We start from the raw sequence: 16,840 nt of genomic DNA on the forward strand, positions 1-16,840 counted from the left end.
CTTTTGAAAAGTCAAGAAAGAGAACCACATCCATTCCCTTGAGCAACTAATTCCTTGCTCTCCTGCTTGGGGCAGTGTTTGCAATTAGCCTCCCAACAAGGCTGTTTGGACAAGGCATCAGCATTACCATGCTTATGACCTAACCACTGTCTGATTGTGAAATCCTAACCCTGCCATTATTCCAACCAACAGTCCAGGCTGTCCCTCAGGATTCCTGAATCTAATGAGCCATTGCAAGGAAGCCTGTCCTGTCCTGTCCTGTCCAGAAACTTCCTTCCATACAAGTAATGATGAACATTTTCTATAGCTGTAACCACTGCTAGGACTTCCTTTCTGGTGGTGCAGTAATTTCTCTCAGGAGACCTTAGATTTTTGCTATAGTAAGCTACCACCCTCTCAAATCCCTTGTGTTGTGCCAATACTGCCCCCAAACTTTAGTTACTAGAATCTTTATCAAATATGAAAAGGGTTTTGAAACACAGATAGGCCAAGACAGGAGCAGTCAGAGCCTTTTTTAACTCTCAAAATGCTACATCTTGCTCTGCTGACCACTGAAATGGTTTCCCTTTCTCACACAACCAATGCAGTATTTTGCAATATTGGCAAACCCACAAATGGACTTTCTGCAACAGGAGCAGAGGCCTATAAAACTCTGCACATCAGTGAGTGCCTGGGAAGTTGGCATCCTCAATTTTCTTTTTGTCAGTGAACATTCCCTCCTCACTGAGGTCGATTACCTTTTTTTGGAATACCTTACATTTCTTTGAGTTCAGTTTCAAATTGTCTGCCTTCAGCTTATCGCAGGCCATTTGTAAATGTTTTAGTTCCTGTTCAAAGGTTTTAGCATGTACCAGGATATCACCTGGGTATAACAGGCTGAGAGGGGCATGCAACATAATACTGTCTCTGTTAGCCTCTCAAATGTGGCTGTTGCATAGCACAAGCCAAAAGCCATCACTTTAAGCCATAAACCTTGTCCTGCTGTGAAAGCAGTTTTTCCCCCTGTTGTTTGGATCCACCTCTACTTGCCAATATCCACTTTTAACATCCACTGTGAAAAACCAGACTGACACTGCTACAGCATCCTGGGTATCATCTGTTTGTGGTAATGGTTAAGAAACCTTTGAAGTGATCTCATTTAATTTTTTATACTCCATACAGAATTGGGTGCTGCCATCCTTTTTCTTACCCACACATGGGTGAGCACAGGAGCTGGTTGAAGGCTCAGTTATGCCTTCCTGATACATTTCCTCAATGGCCTGGAGTATCTCTTCCCTTTTTTGTTATTGGTAACTGCTGAGGTGGCTGTTTAATGGGTTGGTTTCCCACAGTATCAATCTTGTGCTGAATCAGTGCAATATAACCTATATCTTTATTGGCTCAGGAGAACAACTCCTGATTCTTAACCATAAACTCTTAGGCCTTGTCTACACTACGAATTTTTGTAATCGATATTGCAAAGTCGAACGTGTGTGTCCACACTAAGGACAGTAATTCGACTTTGTGCGTCCACACTAACGGTGAAAGCGTCGACATTTGAAGCGGTGCACTGTGGTCAGCTATCCCACAGTTCCCGCAGTCCCCTCTGCCCATTGGAATTCTGGGTGTAGCCGGCAATGCCTTCTGGGTAACAAAATGAGTCGAGGGTGCTTTTGGGAAACTGTCGTCATCCGTCCATCACTCCCGCCCTCCCTCCCTGAAAGCGCCGGCGGGAAATCAGTTCGCGCGCTTTTCCAGTCATTGACAGCGCGGACGCCACTGTACTCCGAGCATGGAGCCCGCTGCGACCATCGCTGCAGTTGTGGCCGCTCTCAACGCCTCGCAGCTTATCATAAAGGTTTCCCTGAGGCAGATGCAGAAAAGTCAGGCGAGGAGGCTACGGCACCGCGGTGATGTCCTGAAGTCTGAGAGTAGCACAGACCTGTCAGAAAGCAGGGGACCCAGCGCCGAGGACATCACAGTGGCAATGGGTCATGTTGATGCCGTGGAACGGCGATTCTGGGCACGGGAAACAAGCACTGAGTGGTGGGACCGCATAGTGCTGCAGGTCTGGGATGAATCCCAGTGGCTGCGAAACTTTCGCATGCGGAAGGGAACTTTCCTGGAACTTTGTGAGTTGCTGTCCCCTGCCCTGAAGCGCAGTGACACCCGGTTGCGAGCTGCACTGAGTGTACAGAAGCGAGTGGCCATAGCCCTCTGGAAGCTTGCAACGCCAGACAGCTACCGGTCAGTCGCGAACCAGTTTGGGGTGGGCAAATCTACCGTGGGGGTTGTTGTGATGCAAGTAGCGAAGGCAATCGTTGATGTACTGCTGCCAAAGGTAGTGACCCTGGGAAACGTGGAGGCGATCATAGATGGCTTCGCAGCGATGGGATTTCCAAACTGCGGTGGGGCCATAGATGGAACTCACATCCCTATCCTGGCACCGGACCACCAGGCCACCCAGTACATTAACCGAAAGGGCTACTTTTCCATGGTGCTGCAAGCACTGGTGGACCACAGGGGACGTTTTACCAACATCTACGTCGGATGGCCGGGCAAGGTTCATGACGCTTGTGTTTTCAGGAACTCTGGTCTGTTTAGACGGCTGCAACAAGGTATTTACTTCCCGGACCACAAAATAACTGTTGGGGATGTGGAGATGCCTATAGTCATCCTCGGGGACCCAGCCTACCCGCTAATGCCCTGGCTCATGAAGCCCTATACTGGCGCCCTGGACACTGAAAAAGAACTCTTCAACTACCGGCTGAGCAAGTGCAGAATGGTGGTGGAGTGTGCTTTTGGCCGTCTCAAGGGGAGATGGAGAAGCTTACTGACTCGCTATGATCTCAGCGAAACCAATATCTCCATTGTTATAGCAGCTTGCTGTGTGCTCCACAATCTCTGTGAGAGCAAGGGGGAGACCTTTATGGCGGGGTGGGAGGTTGAGGAAAATAGCCTGGCTGGTGATTACTCACAGCCAGACAGCCGGGCGATTAGAAGAGACCAGCGGGAAGCGCTGTGCATCCGGGAGGCTTTGAAAGCAAAGTTCCTGAGTGAGCAGGGTAACCTGTGACTTTAAAGTTTGTGTACTGAGAAGCTAAACCTGCCCCCGTTTCTTTACCCAGTTAATGTTGACTATCCTATCCAGTTACATACCCCCTTCACCCCCCCCTCCAACACACGTGTCGAAATAAAAATAGTTCTACTTTGTTAAAGCACACCGTTTTCTTTAATACTGTTTTCGCGGGAATTTTTTAAAACTGGGACGCAGACTGTGGTGCGGAGCGGGTGTAGTGTTGTGACGCGAATGCAGCTTCTAAACTCAAGGATTGACAGGCTCCGCTGCGGTGGGATGCTTGTTTCAACGGAGCCTGTCACCCCTCCTGATCGGGACTGTGTGTATGGGGGGTCTATGTGACTTTGTGGCAGGGGGAGGACGGTTACAGATCCCATGCTGTGTGGCTCTGTGATCCTGCCTAAGGACCGCCGCTTAAGATCTGTAACTGCCCTCCCCCGCCACAAAGTCACAGAGCAACCCACCCACCCCCAACATTACATCAAAACAACCTCCCAGACTAACCGGGGTAACTAGTCACTGCATCACTGCACTGTGTATGTGCCCTGCTGCTGTGCCTGCCCCCGACTATGTACCCTGCCAAAGGAGACTGTCCTGTCCAATTACCAACCCCCTTTCCCCTCCTCCTCCAAAAGAACATGATTGAAACAGTAGTTAACAGAAACGAATTTTTTATTATCAACTACACATGGCATTGGGAGGTGAAACTTGGACGTGGGCTTCTGTCAGGCGGGAAGGAAAGAACTTTTCAAATTTTGGGAAATGAGAGCCTTCTGCTACTAGAGCTCTCTGCAGGGGTGGAGTGAGACTTAGCAGGGACTCTGCCGCCTCTCCTTCTTTGCACTTTGGGTGAGGTGGGTATGGGACTTGGTGGCAGGGGAGGGCGGTTAGAGATGGACTGCAGCGGGGCTCTGTCCTCCTGCCTCCGTTCCTGCAGAACATCCACAAGGCGCCGGAGCGTGTCCGTTTGCTCCCTCAGTAGTCCAAGCAGCGTTTGAGTCGCCTGCTGGTCTTCCTGCCGCCACCTCTCCTCCCGATCCATGTTGGCTTGGTGCATTCGGGTCAAGTTCTCCTGCCACTGGGTCTGCTGTGCTGCCTGGGCTTGGGAACAGGCCATAAGCTCAGAGAACATGTCCTCCCGTGTCTTCTTCTTCCTACGCCTAATCCGCGCTAGCCTCTGGGAGTGTGATTCCAGGCTAGGTTGTGAGACAGTCGCAGACGGGGCTGTGGAAATGGGAAAAAGGGAGTGAATTCCTCAGAAAGATAAATGTAGTTGTGAACAAAGAACATAGTCTTTCTCTGTGAACAAGACCATGCACAGCACCTTTCACATGCGCACTCAGCACAAGGTCGAATTCTCGGCCTTCGCATTCAGTGCCTGGGGTCTTGAACAGCACATTTGAGAAGCGAGGCAGCACAACAGAATTTCTGTTGCAGGCAGACATGGTAAGCCGTACACTTGTGGCAGTTTAAAACTTTTATATTACCACTGGCCTCATTTCACATTTAAAGCAATGTCAGTCCCTGCTGCCAGCAATCCGGCAAGCAGGAACTCTGCCCCTGTCCCACCCCCTCGCGGCTGTCCCCGGGAACGATCCCTTTCGGCTGCCCCTCTCCCGCCTCCACCGCGTGGCTGCAAACCAGCGGTTACAGTTCTGTAAAGGAACGGGAAAGCAGTCCCAACACTAACATTCCCCTACCTAATTAAAAGCAGGTCACCATGGCCGACATCACCCTGATGAGGATCTCCGAGAGCGACAAAGAGAGAATGCTCCGGGAAAGCCTCCAAAGACCAGGGCCGTATGCCGCCCTGCTGTGCAGAGCAATGATCCCCGAGTACTTGATAATCTCGTGGCGCTGCAACGTGTCGTACTTCGGAGGACCCAATAAGGCCGCTCTCCCCAAGAACCTCATGCAACGGCTTTCAAATTACCTCCAGGAGAGCTTCATCGAGATGTCCCAGGAGGATTACTGCTCTATCCCCGGACACATAGACTGCATTTTACTGTAGCTGCAGTAGCAGGGAATAAACAGTAGAGCGGCTTGTGCAGGACAATCACTGAAAACCGGACATTGCTAGATTTCTTTTCAAAACTTGCACTGCCCCTTACTAAACCGTTAAGCGCCTAGGGCACACTAATCATGAACAACCCATTCTTTTAATTGTTAATATTCCTGTTTTGTTAAAAATAAATGTTTAGATGTTTACAACACTTACTGGCTGATCCTTCACCAGATTCTGTGTCCGGGGTAACGGCTGGGGACGCTTCGTAGGGGATCTCTGTAAGGGTGATGAAGAGATCCTGGCTGTCGGGGAAATCAGCGTTGTGAGAGCTGCCAACTGCCTCGCCCTCCTCATCTCCTTCCTCATCTTCCCCGTCCCCTAACATGTCCGAGGAACCGGCCGTGGACAGTATCCCATCCTCAGAGTCCACGGTCACTGGTGGGGTAGTGGTGGCGGCCGCACCGAGGATGGAATGCAGTGCCTCGTAGAAACGGGATGTCTGGGGATGGGATCTGGAGCGTCCGTTTGCCTCTTTGGTCTTCTGGTAGCCTTGTCTCAGCTCCTTGATTTTCACGCGGCACTGCGTTGCATCCCGGCTGTATCCTCTCTCTGCCATGTCTTTAGAGATCTTCTCGTAGATCTTTGCATTCCTTCTTTTGGATCGCAGCTCGGAAAGCATGGACTCATCGCCCCACACAGCGATGAGATCCAAGACTTCACGATCAGTCCATGCTGGGGCTCTCTTTCTATTCACAGACTGCACGGCCATCACTGCTGGAGGGCTCTGCATCGTTGCCAGCGCTGCTGTGCTCGCCACGATGTCCAGACAGGAAATGAGATTCAAATTGGCCAGACAGGAAAAGGAATTCAAATTCAAATTTTTCCGGGGCTTTTCCTGTGTGGCTGGTCAGAGCATCCGAGCTCGCACTGCTGTCCAGAGCGTCAACAGAGTGGTGCACTGTGGGATAGCTCCCGGAGCTATTAGCGTCGATTTCCATCCACACCTAGCCTAATTCGACATGGCCATGTCGAATTTAGCGCTACTCCCCTCGTCGGGGAGGAGTACAGAAGTCGAATTAAAGAGACCTCTATGTCGAACTAAATAGCATCGCAGTGTGGACGGGTGCAGGGTTAATTCGATGTAACGGCGCTAACTTCGACATAAACGCCTAGTGTAGACCAGGCCTTAGACTGTTCTGCTGTTCCCCATTTAAGTGTATAGAACTGCTCAGGAACAAGTCCAGTAGAAGCTCTGGGAGCTCACCTTCCCCCTTGCAGTTTTCTTCTATAGCAGTATTTAATAGATCCATTGGTTCACATTTTGCAACTGCAGTCCTTTTTTTTTTTTTTAAACTATTTGCTGCTTGTCAGAAACATTCAGCAAACAAACAGGGATTAATTCTTGTTTCGTAGCCACAAGAACTTTAGCAGCTAAGATTCCCACGAAACTCTGGCTCTCAGAACAGGTTTCAGCCACTCCCCATCTTTTCCTGGCTGGAAAGCAACCACAGCATGTGTCTGTTATAATGGTTTATGCCCCCGGAGCAGAACAATTAGTTCACTGCACACCAGTTATCTACAAACCATTCGTCTCACTTGGGCCATATCTTTAAAGGGAATTTCCACGGACAGACTCTGTAAGACACTTTTCCTGGCATGGATTACACAGTTATCAGCCATAATGGAATCTAAGCCAATTACTAGCTCATCCACTGTTTCAGCCACCCAGACTTCTTGCTTAAATTTAAGGTCCAATTGTCAAACCCAATTTTTAGATGGGTGCTGTTGTGCCAGTCATTATCTCCATGTGAGACCAATTAGGCAGTTCAGTTCTGGATCCCCTATTCCCTTATCTTCTTATCATGTCTGGTCTAATAACTCTTTTATGATTGAACCTGTATCAACTATCCCTATACACATCACAGATCCTATTACACATTGTGTAGACAAACTCCCATTATTATTGTTTAACTGTCCAGTCATAAACAAAAACTGTGAGGCTGATCCTCATACCTCCAAGCTTTGCCCCTTCAGCTTGTTTCCTGAACTGGGAGGGAGGCTTTCTCTAGACACTTGTGGCAGAGTACTAGTGTGATGTTACCTCAGGTATAATCTGGACTGATAGTTGTGTCCCCTCAGTTCTCCAGCCCGCAGTGCCTTTTACACTGCTTCCCTGTGAGAGTAACCATTCCTGGTCTGCTCACACACAACATCCAGCATGTAGATCACTCCCAGCTATACTGTATGAGTGCTATAGCCAACCACCCATGAATTACACTGCAGGGCAACACCAGCAAACTCCCAGTCTCAGACTTCCCCCAGAAATATGCATCTTGTATTGCCCAGCACCCTCCTGGACAATACAAGCTCATATAAAGTCTGTCATTTAATTAATAGAAAATTATATTCACAAATCTTGTTATCCCAAATGAAGTTTCCCAAATACTTCAATCCAAACACACTGATTTAGATAAAACAATAAAACAAATTTATTAACTACAGAAAAATAGATTTTAAGTGACTACAAACAATGAGGCATAGAAGTCAGAATTGGTTACAAAGAAGTAAAAGGTAAAATGCAACTAACACTTCACACAGTATGCTTTGTAAAAAATTTAACATAGTCTGTAAAAGGAATGAACTTAGGGGTACAGACTGTCACAACCAGCTTTTAACAGAACTGTTAGAATCATAGAATGTAGGGCTGGAAGGGACCTCAAGAGGCCATCAAGTCCAGCCGCCTGCACTGAGGCAGACCCCAGTAAACCTAGACCAACCCTGACAGGTGTTTGTCCAACCTGTTCTTAAAAACTTCCAATGATCAAGATTCCACAACCTTCCTTGGAAGCCTGTTCCAGAACTTAACTACCCATGTAGTTAGAACATTTTTCCTAATATCTAACCTAAATCTCCCTTGCTGCAGATTAAGCCAAGTACTTGTTTTCCTACTTTCATTGCACATAGAGAACAATTGATCACCATCCTCTTTATAACAGCTCTTAACATATTCAAAGACTGTTATCAGGTCCCCTCTCAGTCTTCTTTTCTCAAGACTAAATGTGCCCAGTTTTCTTAACCTTTTATCATTTGTGTTGCTGTCCTCTGTCTATTGCCAGTTTATCCTGAAAGGTCGTGGTGGTATCTGGCTATGAGGGCACAAGTCTCTGCCAGTCCTCAGCCAGTTCAGGTGGGTTTTCTTCTGTCCTCTTTCTAACTTTAGCTGTGCCCCGGACAGCTTAGATTGATGACCAACTCCAAACTGCATGTCAGGAGCTTGCGCCATTTCTGAATAACTCAGTCTCATTTCTGGTGGTAAGCTCTGCAGTACAATCAGAGCTGGGCCACCAAAGTTGGCTGCTAGTAACTCCCCGTTTTTGTCCTCCTTCCCAGCCACTCATTTGAGCTACTGTATAACATTGAATTGAACCAAATAACCTCCCAGGGAGTTTTTCCCTCAAAGATAGTGAGTGGGATTTTGCACTATTTGAGCTGGGACAGCCTGACCTCTCCTCTGGGCCTCTGTGAGTAACAAAGGAGGTAGAAAACTGTTGTTAATGTCCAGTCCTAACCCTAGTCCTCTGGTTCAATTAATCATCCAGGTAGCTGCCATCCACCGTGATCATAGATTCTTTGAATTCCTTATGTATCTGAGTTTTTAACTCCATAAATCCTGGTTGCAGCTCATCTCTGTTAGCAAGTTCCAAGTTGGCCGAAACTTGCTTCGTCTCCAGTTTTTCTGGTATATGACTGAGATAATTTGCTGGTCACCTCATGAATCCATTTTACTGTTCCAGCCTGGGTGTTTTGCAGCTGGGTTTCCCAATCTGTCCAGGTACTTCGTAGTTGCTGCTCCAACATAGAGCTCATCTCAGCCTACAAATCCCCTCTGAGCCTTTTCCAGGACATCTCCAGCTTTTGTTGCAGGTCTTGTCTGAATTCCTTTTGAAGATTCACCAGCTCTTGTTTTAAATCCTACTGGCTGTTTTTGATTTTTGCAAGCATCTCCATTATTTGTTCCATTTTCGGTCAACAGGAATACCAGCTCACAATCTGTCTCCCTGGATACTGGATCCCTCTCTTGACACCTGTGTGCTCCTTTTTTGACCTAAGCAGCTAGTTGAATTTCAGGGCTCGGGGGATGTAGAAATAGATGGAGTCTGGTATTTTCTCTGATCAAGTCTTGTTTATTTACAAAGAATGCACAAAATCTTGTGTCTCTGAACACAGAAGGAATCAAATGGCAGGAAACAGCTTCTTTTTCCTCACAGCACCAAGAGCACTCTTTTCAACTTGCACTATTTGCAACTTGCTCAAAAACCTCTTCCCAGGTTTCTTCTAGTCAGCCACGGTGATTTCAACTGCTCCTTCAGTCTATCTCTTTTTCAGTTTTCTGTGTGTTCTCTCCCCTCCACAACCACCTCTTCACACAATACCTAGCTGAACCCACCACAACGGACCTACTTTCTGGGCAGATCCTATAAGTTTTTGTTTGAGGTATAACCCCGTAACTGTCTCTTACAACGGTCTTAAATGGGGGATTCATTCACACATCTATTTGAATGAAGTTTTAATTCAACCCATAACAAGGTTTCACTTAGCTCATAACATTATTTAACTTAAAAGATCAAATAACTGGAAGTTTCATTTTGAGAGGAAGGTACAGAATTAAAAATTCACTATGAAAAAATAAATGGAATTAAGTCAGATTGAATGTAGCGGAAAACAATGATATAATGACTTGAGTTAACATCACAATGGTGCCATATAAGGAACAGTGGGAGTGGGTCCCAATTTTCTTCTTTACTAGTTTGCTTTAAAATAGGCATTGGATAATGTGGATTCCTACGCAGCTATTATATCAACACTATTAGGACATTTTAGATTTCTCAGGGTTTGTCTACATGGGAAGGGGGTGGGTTAACTTTCAGCAACATGAGTGAGGCCATGTCTAAACTACACAGTTTTGTCGATAAAAGGTAGCTCACTGCGAATTAAACTCCCCATGTAGACAAGCCCTCAGTTGGTAGATATGTCAAAGAGGACACTTGGACAGGCTCGCTGTGGTATCGCTGGAGGAGGATAGTGTCTCTTAAATGCTGGATTGATCACTGACGCTACGGTGTTCAGATGGACTAAGTTGTAACAAAACAGGAGACTATATAACAAGAATTTTATGTAAATCCTTTACCAAAATCCATGTATGCAGGAGATGGAGACACAGCAGACACACCGTACTGTATGCATGATACTGTTCCCATGCTTTGCCAGGAGGTCTGTGCTTGTTTGCAGTGGCTAGTCTTGTTTGGTTTTAGGTGTAGATTGAGAAATATTATCAATGATTACATTTAATAATCAAATTAGCAAATAAAGGGGGTTAATGATACCTAACTCATTTTAATTTGGCAGAAATTTTTTTTGTTAATTTTTGTTATGCCATTGCAGCTCAGCTCTGGATGTTGTTTTATGAAGCCTGCACAGTTTAACCTAATATGCATTTAATACTTAATTGGAAAAAATAAGTAAGAATCACATTCTCATTTGTATTTATTTTTCCCCTTCTTGTTAATCTAGCTACAAGAAATCCTCATTATACATAGTAACCAAATAAAGCAGATTAATTCTGTACATTCTATTTGATCATGAAAAATATCTTAACCTTTTAATGATTTATTGTGCAAATTTCAGGCAATAGGATTATGATAGCCTGAACTACTTCTTGGTGGTTATGATTAAAAGTCAAATAAAAGAAATATTTTAAAGGTGCTGTAAGTCAGCACAGAACAGGACATGGATTTCCTTGAAATTGAAATGTGTTTGAGAGTGCAAATGCACTATTCCCATGTGGCAGGGTAGAATAATGAAGATAATAGAGCTGAACAAGAATAAGTACAGTAACTCCTCACTTAAAGTCATCCCAGTTAATGTTGTTTCGTTGTTACGTTGCTGATCAATTAGGGAACATGCTCGTTTAAAGTTGTGCATTGCTCCCTTCTAATGTCATTTGGCAGCCGCCTGCTTTGTCCACTGCTTGCAGGAAGAGCAGCCCATTGCAGCTAGCTGGTGGGGGCTTGGAACCAGGGTGGACCGGCAGCCCTCCTATCAGCTCCCCCTATCAGCTCCCCGCTCCCCTAGGTTCCATGTGCAGCAGCTGTCCAGCAGGCTAGCAATTGCAGCTGTCCCTCCCCCCACTGCCATGTGCTGCTCCTGCCCTCTGCCTTGGAGCTGCTCCCCGAGACTCCTGCTTGCTGTGCGGGGGGGAGGGGAGGGAGGGAGGCTAATGTCAGGGTGTTCCCCTTCCCCCTGCTCCTGCGCCCCGCTTACCCCATCTTTCATAGAGCAGGGAGGACACACGACAGGGCTCAGGACGGAGGGAGCTTGCTGGCAGCAGCTGCGGTCTCAGGAAGCTGATCTAATTAACAAGGCAGTGTACTTAAAGGGGAATTGCGCATCTCTCTCTCGCTCTCTCTCTCTCTCACACACACACACACACACACACACACACACACACACACACACACACACACACAGTGTGTGTCTCTGTCTCTGTCTGTGATGCTGTCTTCCCTCCCTCCATTTCTGCTGCCTTGTAGAGTGTGAGAGTTAACCATTGAGGGCTCAGCCAATTGCTAGTTCATCATTTAGCAGTAAGGCATTCCCTGGGAAATATCCCACCCTCTGACTCCTCCACCTCAACCAAGCTTCACAATCATCATCACTGTGTACCAGTATTAAATTGTTTGTTTAAAACTTATATTGTGTGTGTGTGTATAGACAGATAGATATAGATATACACACACACACACACACACACACACACACACACACACACACACACACAAAATATAGTCTTTTGTTTGGTGAAAAAAAATTCCCTGGAACCTAACCCCCTCATTTACATTAATTCTTAGGGGGAAATTGGATTCGCTTAACATTGTTTCGCTTAAAGTTGCATTTTTCAGGAACATAACTACAACGTTAAGTGAGGAGTTACTGTACTGTAGATGTATGATGTTAAAGATTCTGTATATACAGTTTAGCTGCATAAAATGGAATTGAATTGATTACTTTTTTTGCTTTGTCAGTTTTGTTTTAGGTTCCAAGAATATTTATTTTCTGGCAAATTGACCCTTGAAGGGTGATATTACTATAGTGGAAATCGTACAATTCTGACATAGTTGATGTAGCAACAGAATAAAGATGATATAGCTACAGGGAGATAATGTCTTAGTAGTAAGTAACTCATAGGCCTTTGTATAGTTTTATTTGTAACACTCTGTCCGTGGCATCCATTGTTGCAGTATCTGCGCAGTAGATGCATTAATGACGGAGTGTACAGGCTATTTGGTGTTCTACGGAGAGAGTCTCTCACTCCCCTTGCACCCTGACCTAATGGCACCTGTAAAGTAGTGTACTCACCATCTGTAGTGTCCTCTTGTGTCAGGGTGCGATGATACTAGACGTCCTTGTCTTTGGCACCTTGTTCAAGCCCATTTGTTCTCACTGGATCTTCTGTGACTCACACTGCTGGCCAAGTCTCACAAAGTTCAGTCCCCTTCCAGAATAACAGAAAGGTCCAACTTGAAAGTTCACAAAATGTCCCAACACAAAAGACCCTTCACTCCTCCCCCATCACCGGGCTATTCCTTGGCCTGTCCTTTGGGGTCAGTCTTCAGTCCCACCCTAGTTCAATATTTCTTCTCTTGGGCTGGCATGCTCCTTCCTCGGGGGGACCCTCTATTCTGAGTTGTGACCTAGGGACCCTGTATTAAGGAGCTAGGTCTACTTTTTCAGACATGCTACTGGTTCCCTCGGCTACTTCCTACCTCCAAGCCCCATGTGCTGCTTCCCCACAGCTTGTGTTTAAATCAGCCTCCCTTTGTTTCTCTGGCTTCTCCCTAGATCCTCCAAGCTTCTCCTTTATTTGCTGGTCTAACCACTCTTCCATACCTCTTGGGCTCCACTAAAGTATTCTTAACTGACCCTACGTCAGGGCTTCCTTCACAGGAGCCTAAGCTACTCCCTGTGCACCCTCTTACCTCAGAGCTTTTGAATATTTTTTTAATAGGTGATAGGGATAAGCCCCATCACAGCACCTATAGGGATTGGGCCAGGACACCAGGGTAAACTGCCACGGTATATTTAATATCTGAATATAGCTGGTCAGGTGTTGCCTCTGAAAAACAGTACCTCCAACAGTGCAGTGTCCACTACCAACACCATACTAAGAAGCTTGCTCAGTATCGATTCAGAGGATAGAGGTCTGCATACTGAATCACCAGCGCCATTGCTCATAAAAGTATTACCAGCTGAAATGGTTCTTGCTTTTAAGTTGAGACTGATTCCTAGATCTTAAAGGGTCTGATTCTCATTTTCACTGAGGCCCCTTTACTCTGGCAGTTGTGGTGTAAATGAGAATCAGGCCCTGTGATGGGGCATCTGTCCCACACTGACAGAAAAGGGGTTAAAAACAGCCCTAGGGAGGCTGCACAGGAGGTAGCGAATCACAGAAGGGCTTATAGGAGCAGCCAATCAGGGCCGGGCTGGCCCATATAAGAAGGGCTGCAGGACCTGGAGCTTGAGAAGGGAGGAGGACTGGCTCCCTTGCAAATGGAGGGCAGCAAGCACCCTGGACAGAGCACTGCTGCAGGCAGAGACCCGGAGAGCTAAAGGCAGCTCCTGGCAGGCTGCAGGGATCTGCAGACTGAGGCCCTGATGCAAGGGCAAAGAGGGTGCTGGAACCACTGAAGGAAGTGGCTGGACCGTGGACTGCAGTTTGCCACTGAAGGGAGTGGCCGGAGAGTAGACTGCATGTCCCCCTGGAAGGAGGGGGAACAGTGTGGCACAGCGGGAGGGCAGTGTCACTGAAGTGGACACCCTGGTCCTGGGAGTGACGTGGGTCCAGGAACGGAGGTGACGGCAGGCGAGACACCACCAGAAGAGGGTGCAGCACTAATTCCCTGGACAGTCAGCAGGAGGCGCCGCAGTGGTGAGTCGTGCCCCGTCACAGGCCCTAAGCCTTCGGGGCAGGGACTGGTGTTTAGTGTTTGTGCAGTGGCTAATGCACTGGGGCCCTGATTGTATAGCCCCTAGGTTTTATACAAATAATAAAAAAAAATTCTAAAACCACAAAATGTCACAAATACTGCTATTCTTTCCCAATTACATAGGCTAAGAGGAACTTGCCATAATAAGGGTTATTAGCACCCATATTGTGGCTCTTTCTGTAGATAAATTTGAGAAAACATGAGTGGCAAATCATATTTATTTAAGAATAGAGATATTACAGGGAGTTTCTAATTGCAGAGATACTTAGTTTCCCTTGGCGAGACCAGGTGGGTGAGGTAATATCTTTTATTGGACTAACCTGTGCTGGTGAGAGAGACAAGCTTTCGGGCTTACAAATAATTCTTTTTCCCACCTAACTTGTCTCTCTAATATCCTCTTAGACAAACCTGGCTACAACAAGACTGACTACAAGCTCTACAACTGGAAAACTCAGAAAACTACAATTAAGAGACAATGGGCCAAATTCATTGAAATCATTGGAACCATTACATCAAGTGTAAAATTTAACTCAAATCCTCTTAAAGAAAATTTTCTTACAATAAATCTATGTAGTAGTATTGCTATCTCTAGTTAAGTAATGTAAAACTATTTAGTCCGTAATGCACCTGTTGTCCATTGTTGTAACGTTTAGATTAAGACTTGACTGTATCAAAAATACTAACGGGAGCAACTTATTTTGATTTACTTTTGTATTTATTAGAAAAAAGATTTTATCTTTGGCCCTGCTTGGTTATTCCTGCTAACAGAAAATTTCAAAACTTTGATATCTGAAATGTGGTCCTTATTTGCATGCACACACACAAGGGAATCAGATGGCTTGAGAGTAAGGAGGCTACTGTTGCTCTCTCTTGCTGCTGAGATGAGGATAATAGGATTTCTCCTTTTAGGTACTTGATGAAAACTCTAAGACTCTAATAACCCCTGCTTACAAGATGTTTTCTTTCATTAAGAATGCAGGATGTGTGTGCTATGGAGTCGCAATGAGCATGTTATTTCATATCTTGTTGCACAGCTATGTGTGTGTGTGTTGTGGTTCTGTACCTGCAAAAAAACAGGTAGGATGACCTTTTTTTAAAATGAACAGGAAGAGGTTTTTTTCTGTTTTTTTTAATCAATACAGGGCTGCTGCAGTAAAGGAGAAGATAATAGTGCAGGAGAGGAAAAAAATAAGAATGAAAGACAAATAGGTTTTATGCCTCAGGCTTCAGCTAATTGTTTCTTGAGTGCTTATTTTAGCAATGGTATGACCTCCATCTCATTTGTATTGTCCTATATGTTTTAGGCAAATGAAGTAACATGGAAATCTGTGTCAGGGAGATCAGTTTGATATCTCTATTTAAGCATTTGTTTGTGAGTAACCAGGATGAGAATGGAAGAAACAGATAAGAAAAGATATTCACATGCAAAGATGCAAAAAAAGAAAAAGCCACTTCCACTTAATTTTCTACAATCACAGTTAATATTTATTACTGTCACTTATTGTGCTAATGAGTTGAATGTAGATATAATTACATGAACAATTATATTTGCATGACAGTGCATAGTCTCAGCATAAGTTAAGCAGCATGTGGGCAATTTAAATTTACATTGCTGGCAAAATGCCCCTCAGGTACTTAAAGCCAGAGGGGAATCAGGTTTAGTAGAACCTCACTTCACCATGCCTCCTTCCCTCCCCTCCCCTCCCCCCCTCCCCTCCTTTCCTCTGACCTGACCTCCTCCCTGCTCCCTGCGATACACCCTTTCCCTCCCTTTACTCTGGGTAGCAGAACCCACCTCAGCTAGCTTTGCACTGGTAGGGAATCCACCTACACCTGGGGTATTCTCCAGTGCAAGCCTATGTATGCTTTAAATTCACTTTGCGCCCAAGTGCCTCAAGATAAACTTGGCAGACTGGAGAATCTATCCCATAGGCTTCTTGTTGTACCACTTTAGTGGGACTTATACTAACTATGTGAGTGCTCTTTCTTGGGTACCCCTGACAAACACTTAAAAATATAAATAATACCTAGTAGACTGTGTCTATTGGCCCCTGGAGAGCATTGCCCGGTAGAACATGAATATAATGAACATTTACTAGTGAATATGTGCTCAATTTGTTTATTGTTCATAAACCTCAGCTGCAAGGAGGACACCCTCAAAGTGTGAATGAGCAGCCTGTTGATCTCTCTTCAGCTTCCACAGTCTGCAGCTGCCAACACACCCTGACTCCTTGGAATCTTCCCCTCCTGCCCTTCCATCCAAAGGCCTTGGCTACACTTGCCAGTTGCAGCACTGTAAAGCCACCCCCAGCACTGTAACTCACTCCCCGCTGCAAGGCATTTGCAGCGCTGTATCTCCGTGGTTGCAGCGCTGCATGTGCTCCACCTCTCCGAGAGGAATAGCGAGTGCAGTGCTGCCACTGCAGCGCTGCGGCGCTAGTGTGACCGCCCAATGCGCTGTGAATGGCCTCCAGAATTATTCGGCAGTATCCCACAATGCCTGTTCTAGCCGCTCTGGTCATCAGTTCAGTACTGCCCTGGCCTCAGGTAACCAACCATGTGACCGACCTTTTACATTCCCCGGGAATTTTAAAAATCCCCTTCCTGTTTGCTCAGCCCAGCGTGGTGTGGCGTGCTATCAGCGAATCTTTCCAGGTGACCATGCCTCCACGCGCCAAGCGAGCCCCAGCATGGAGCAATGGCAAGTTGCTGGACCTCATCAGTGTTTGGGGG

General features: G+C 46.1%; 2 protein-coding genes across 9 annotated transcripts in view; one reads left to right on the forward strand and one right to left on the reverse strand.

The window, feature by feature from the left end:
* The window catches only part of CPQ (carboxypeptidase Q), a 334,290-nt gene that overhangs the window by 212,975 nt on the left and 104,475 nt on the right, over positions 1-16,840 (forward strand). The window lies entirely within an intron of this gene.
* Positions 3,713-5,853, reverse strand: LOC135981045 (uncharacterized). The gene is made up of 2 exons (XM_065582157.1): positions 5,277-5,853; positions 3,713-4,282 (listed from the first exon to the last, which is right to left on the reverse strand). Exons 1-2 carry the CDS (start codon positions 5,851-5,853, stop codon positions 3,807-3,809), a joined length of 1,053 nt encoding a protein of 350 aa, XP_065438229.1. The 3' UTR covers positions 3,713-3,806.

This window comes from Chrysemys picta, chromosome 2 (assembly GCF_011386835.1).
Source record: "Chrysemys picta bellii isolate R12L10 chromosome 2, ASM1138683v2, whole genome shotgun sequence".
NCBI lineage: Eukaryota > Metazoa > Chordata > Testudines > Emydidae > Chrysemys > Chrysemys picta.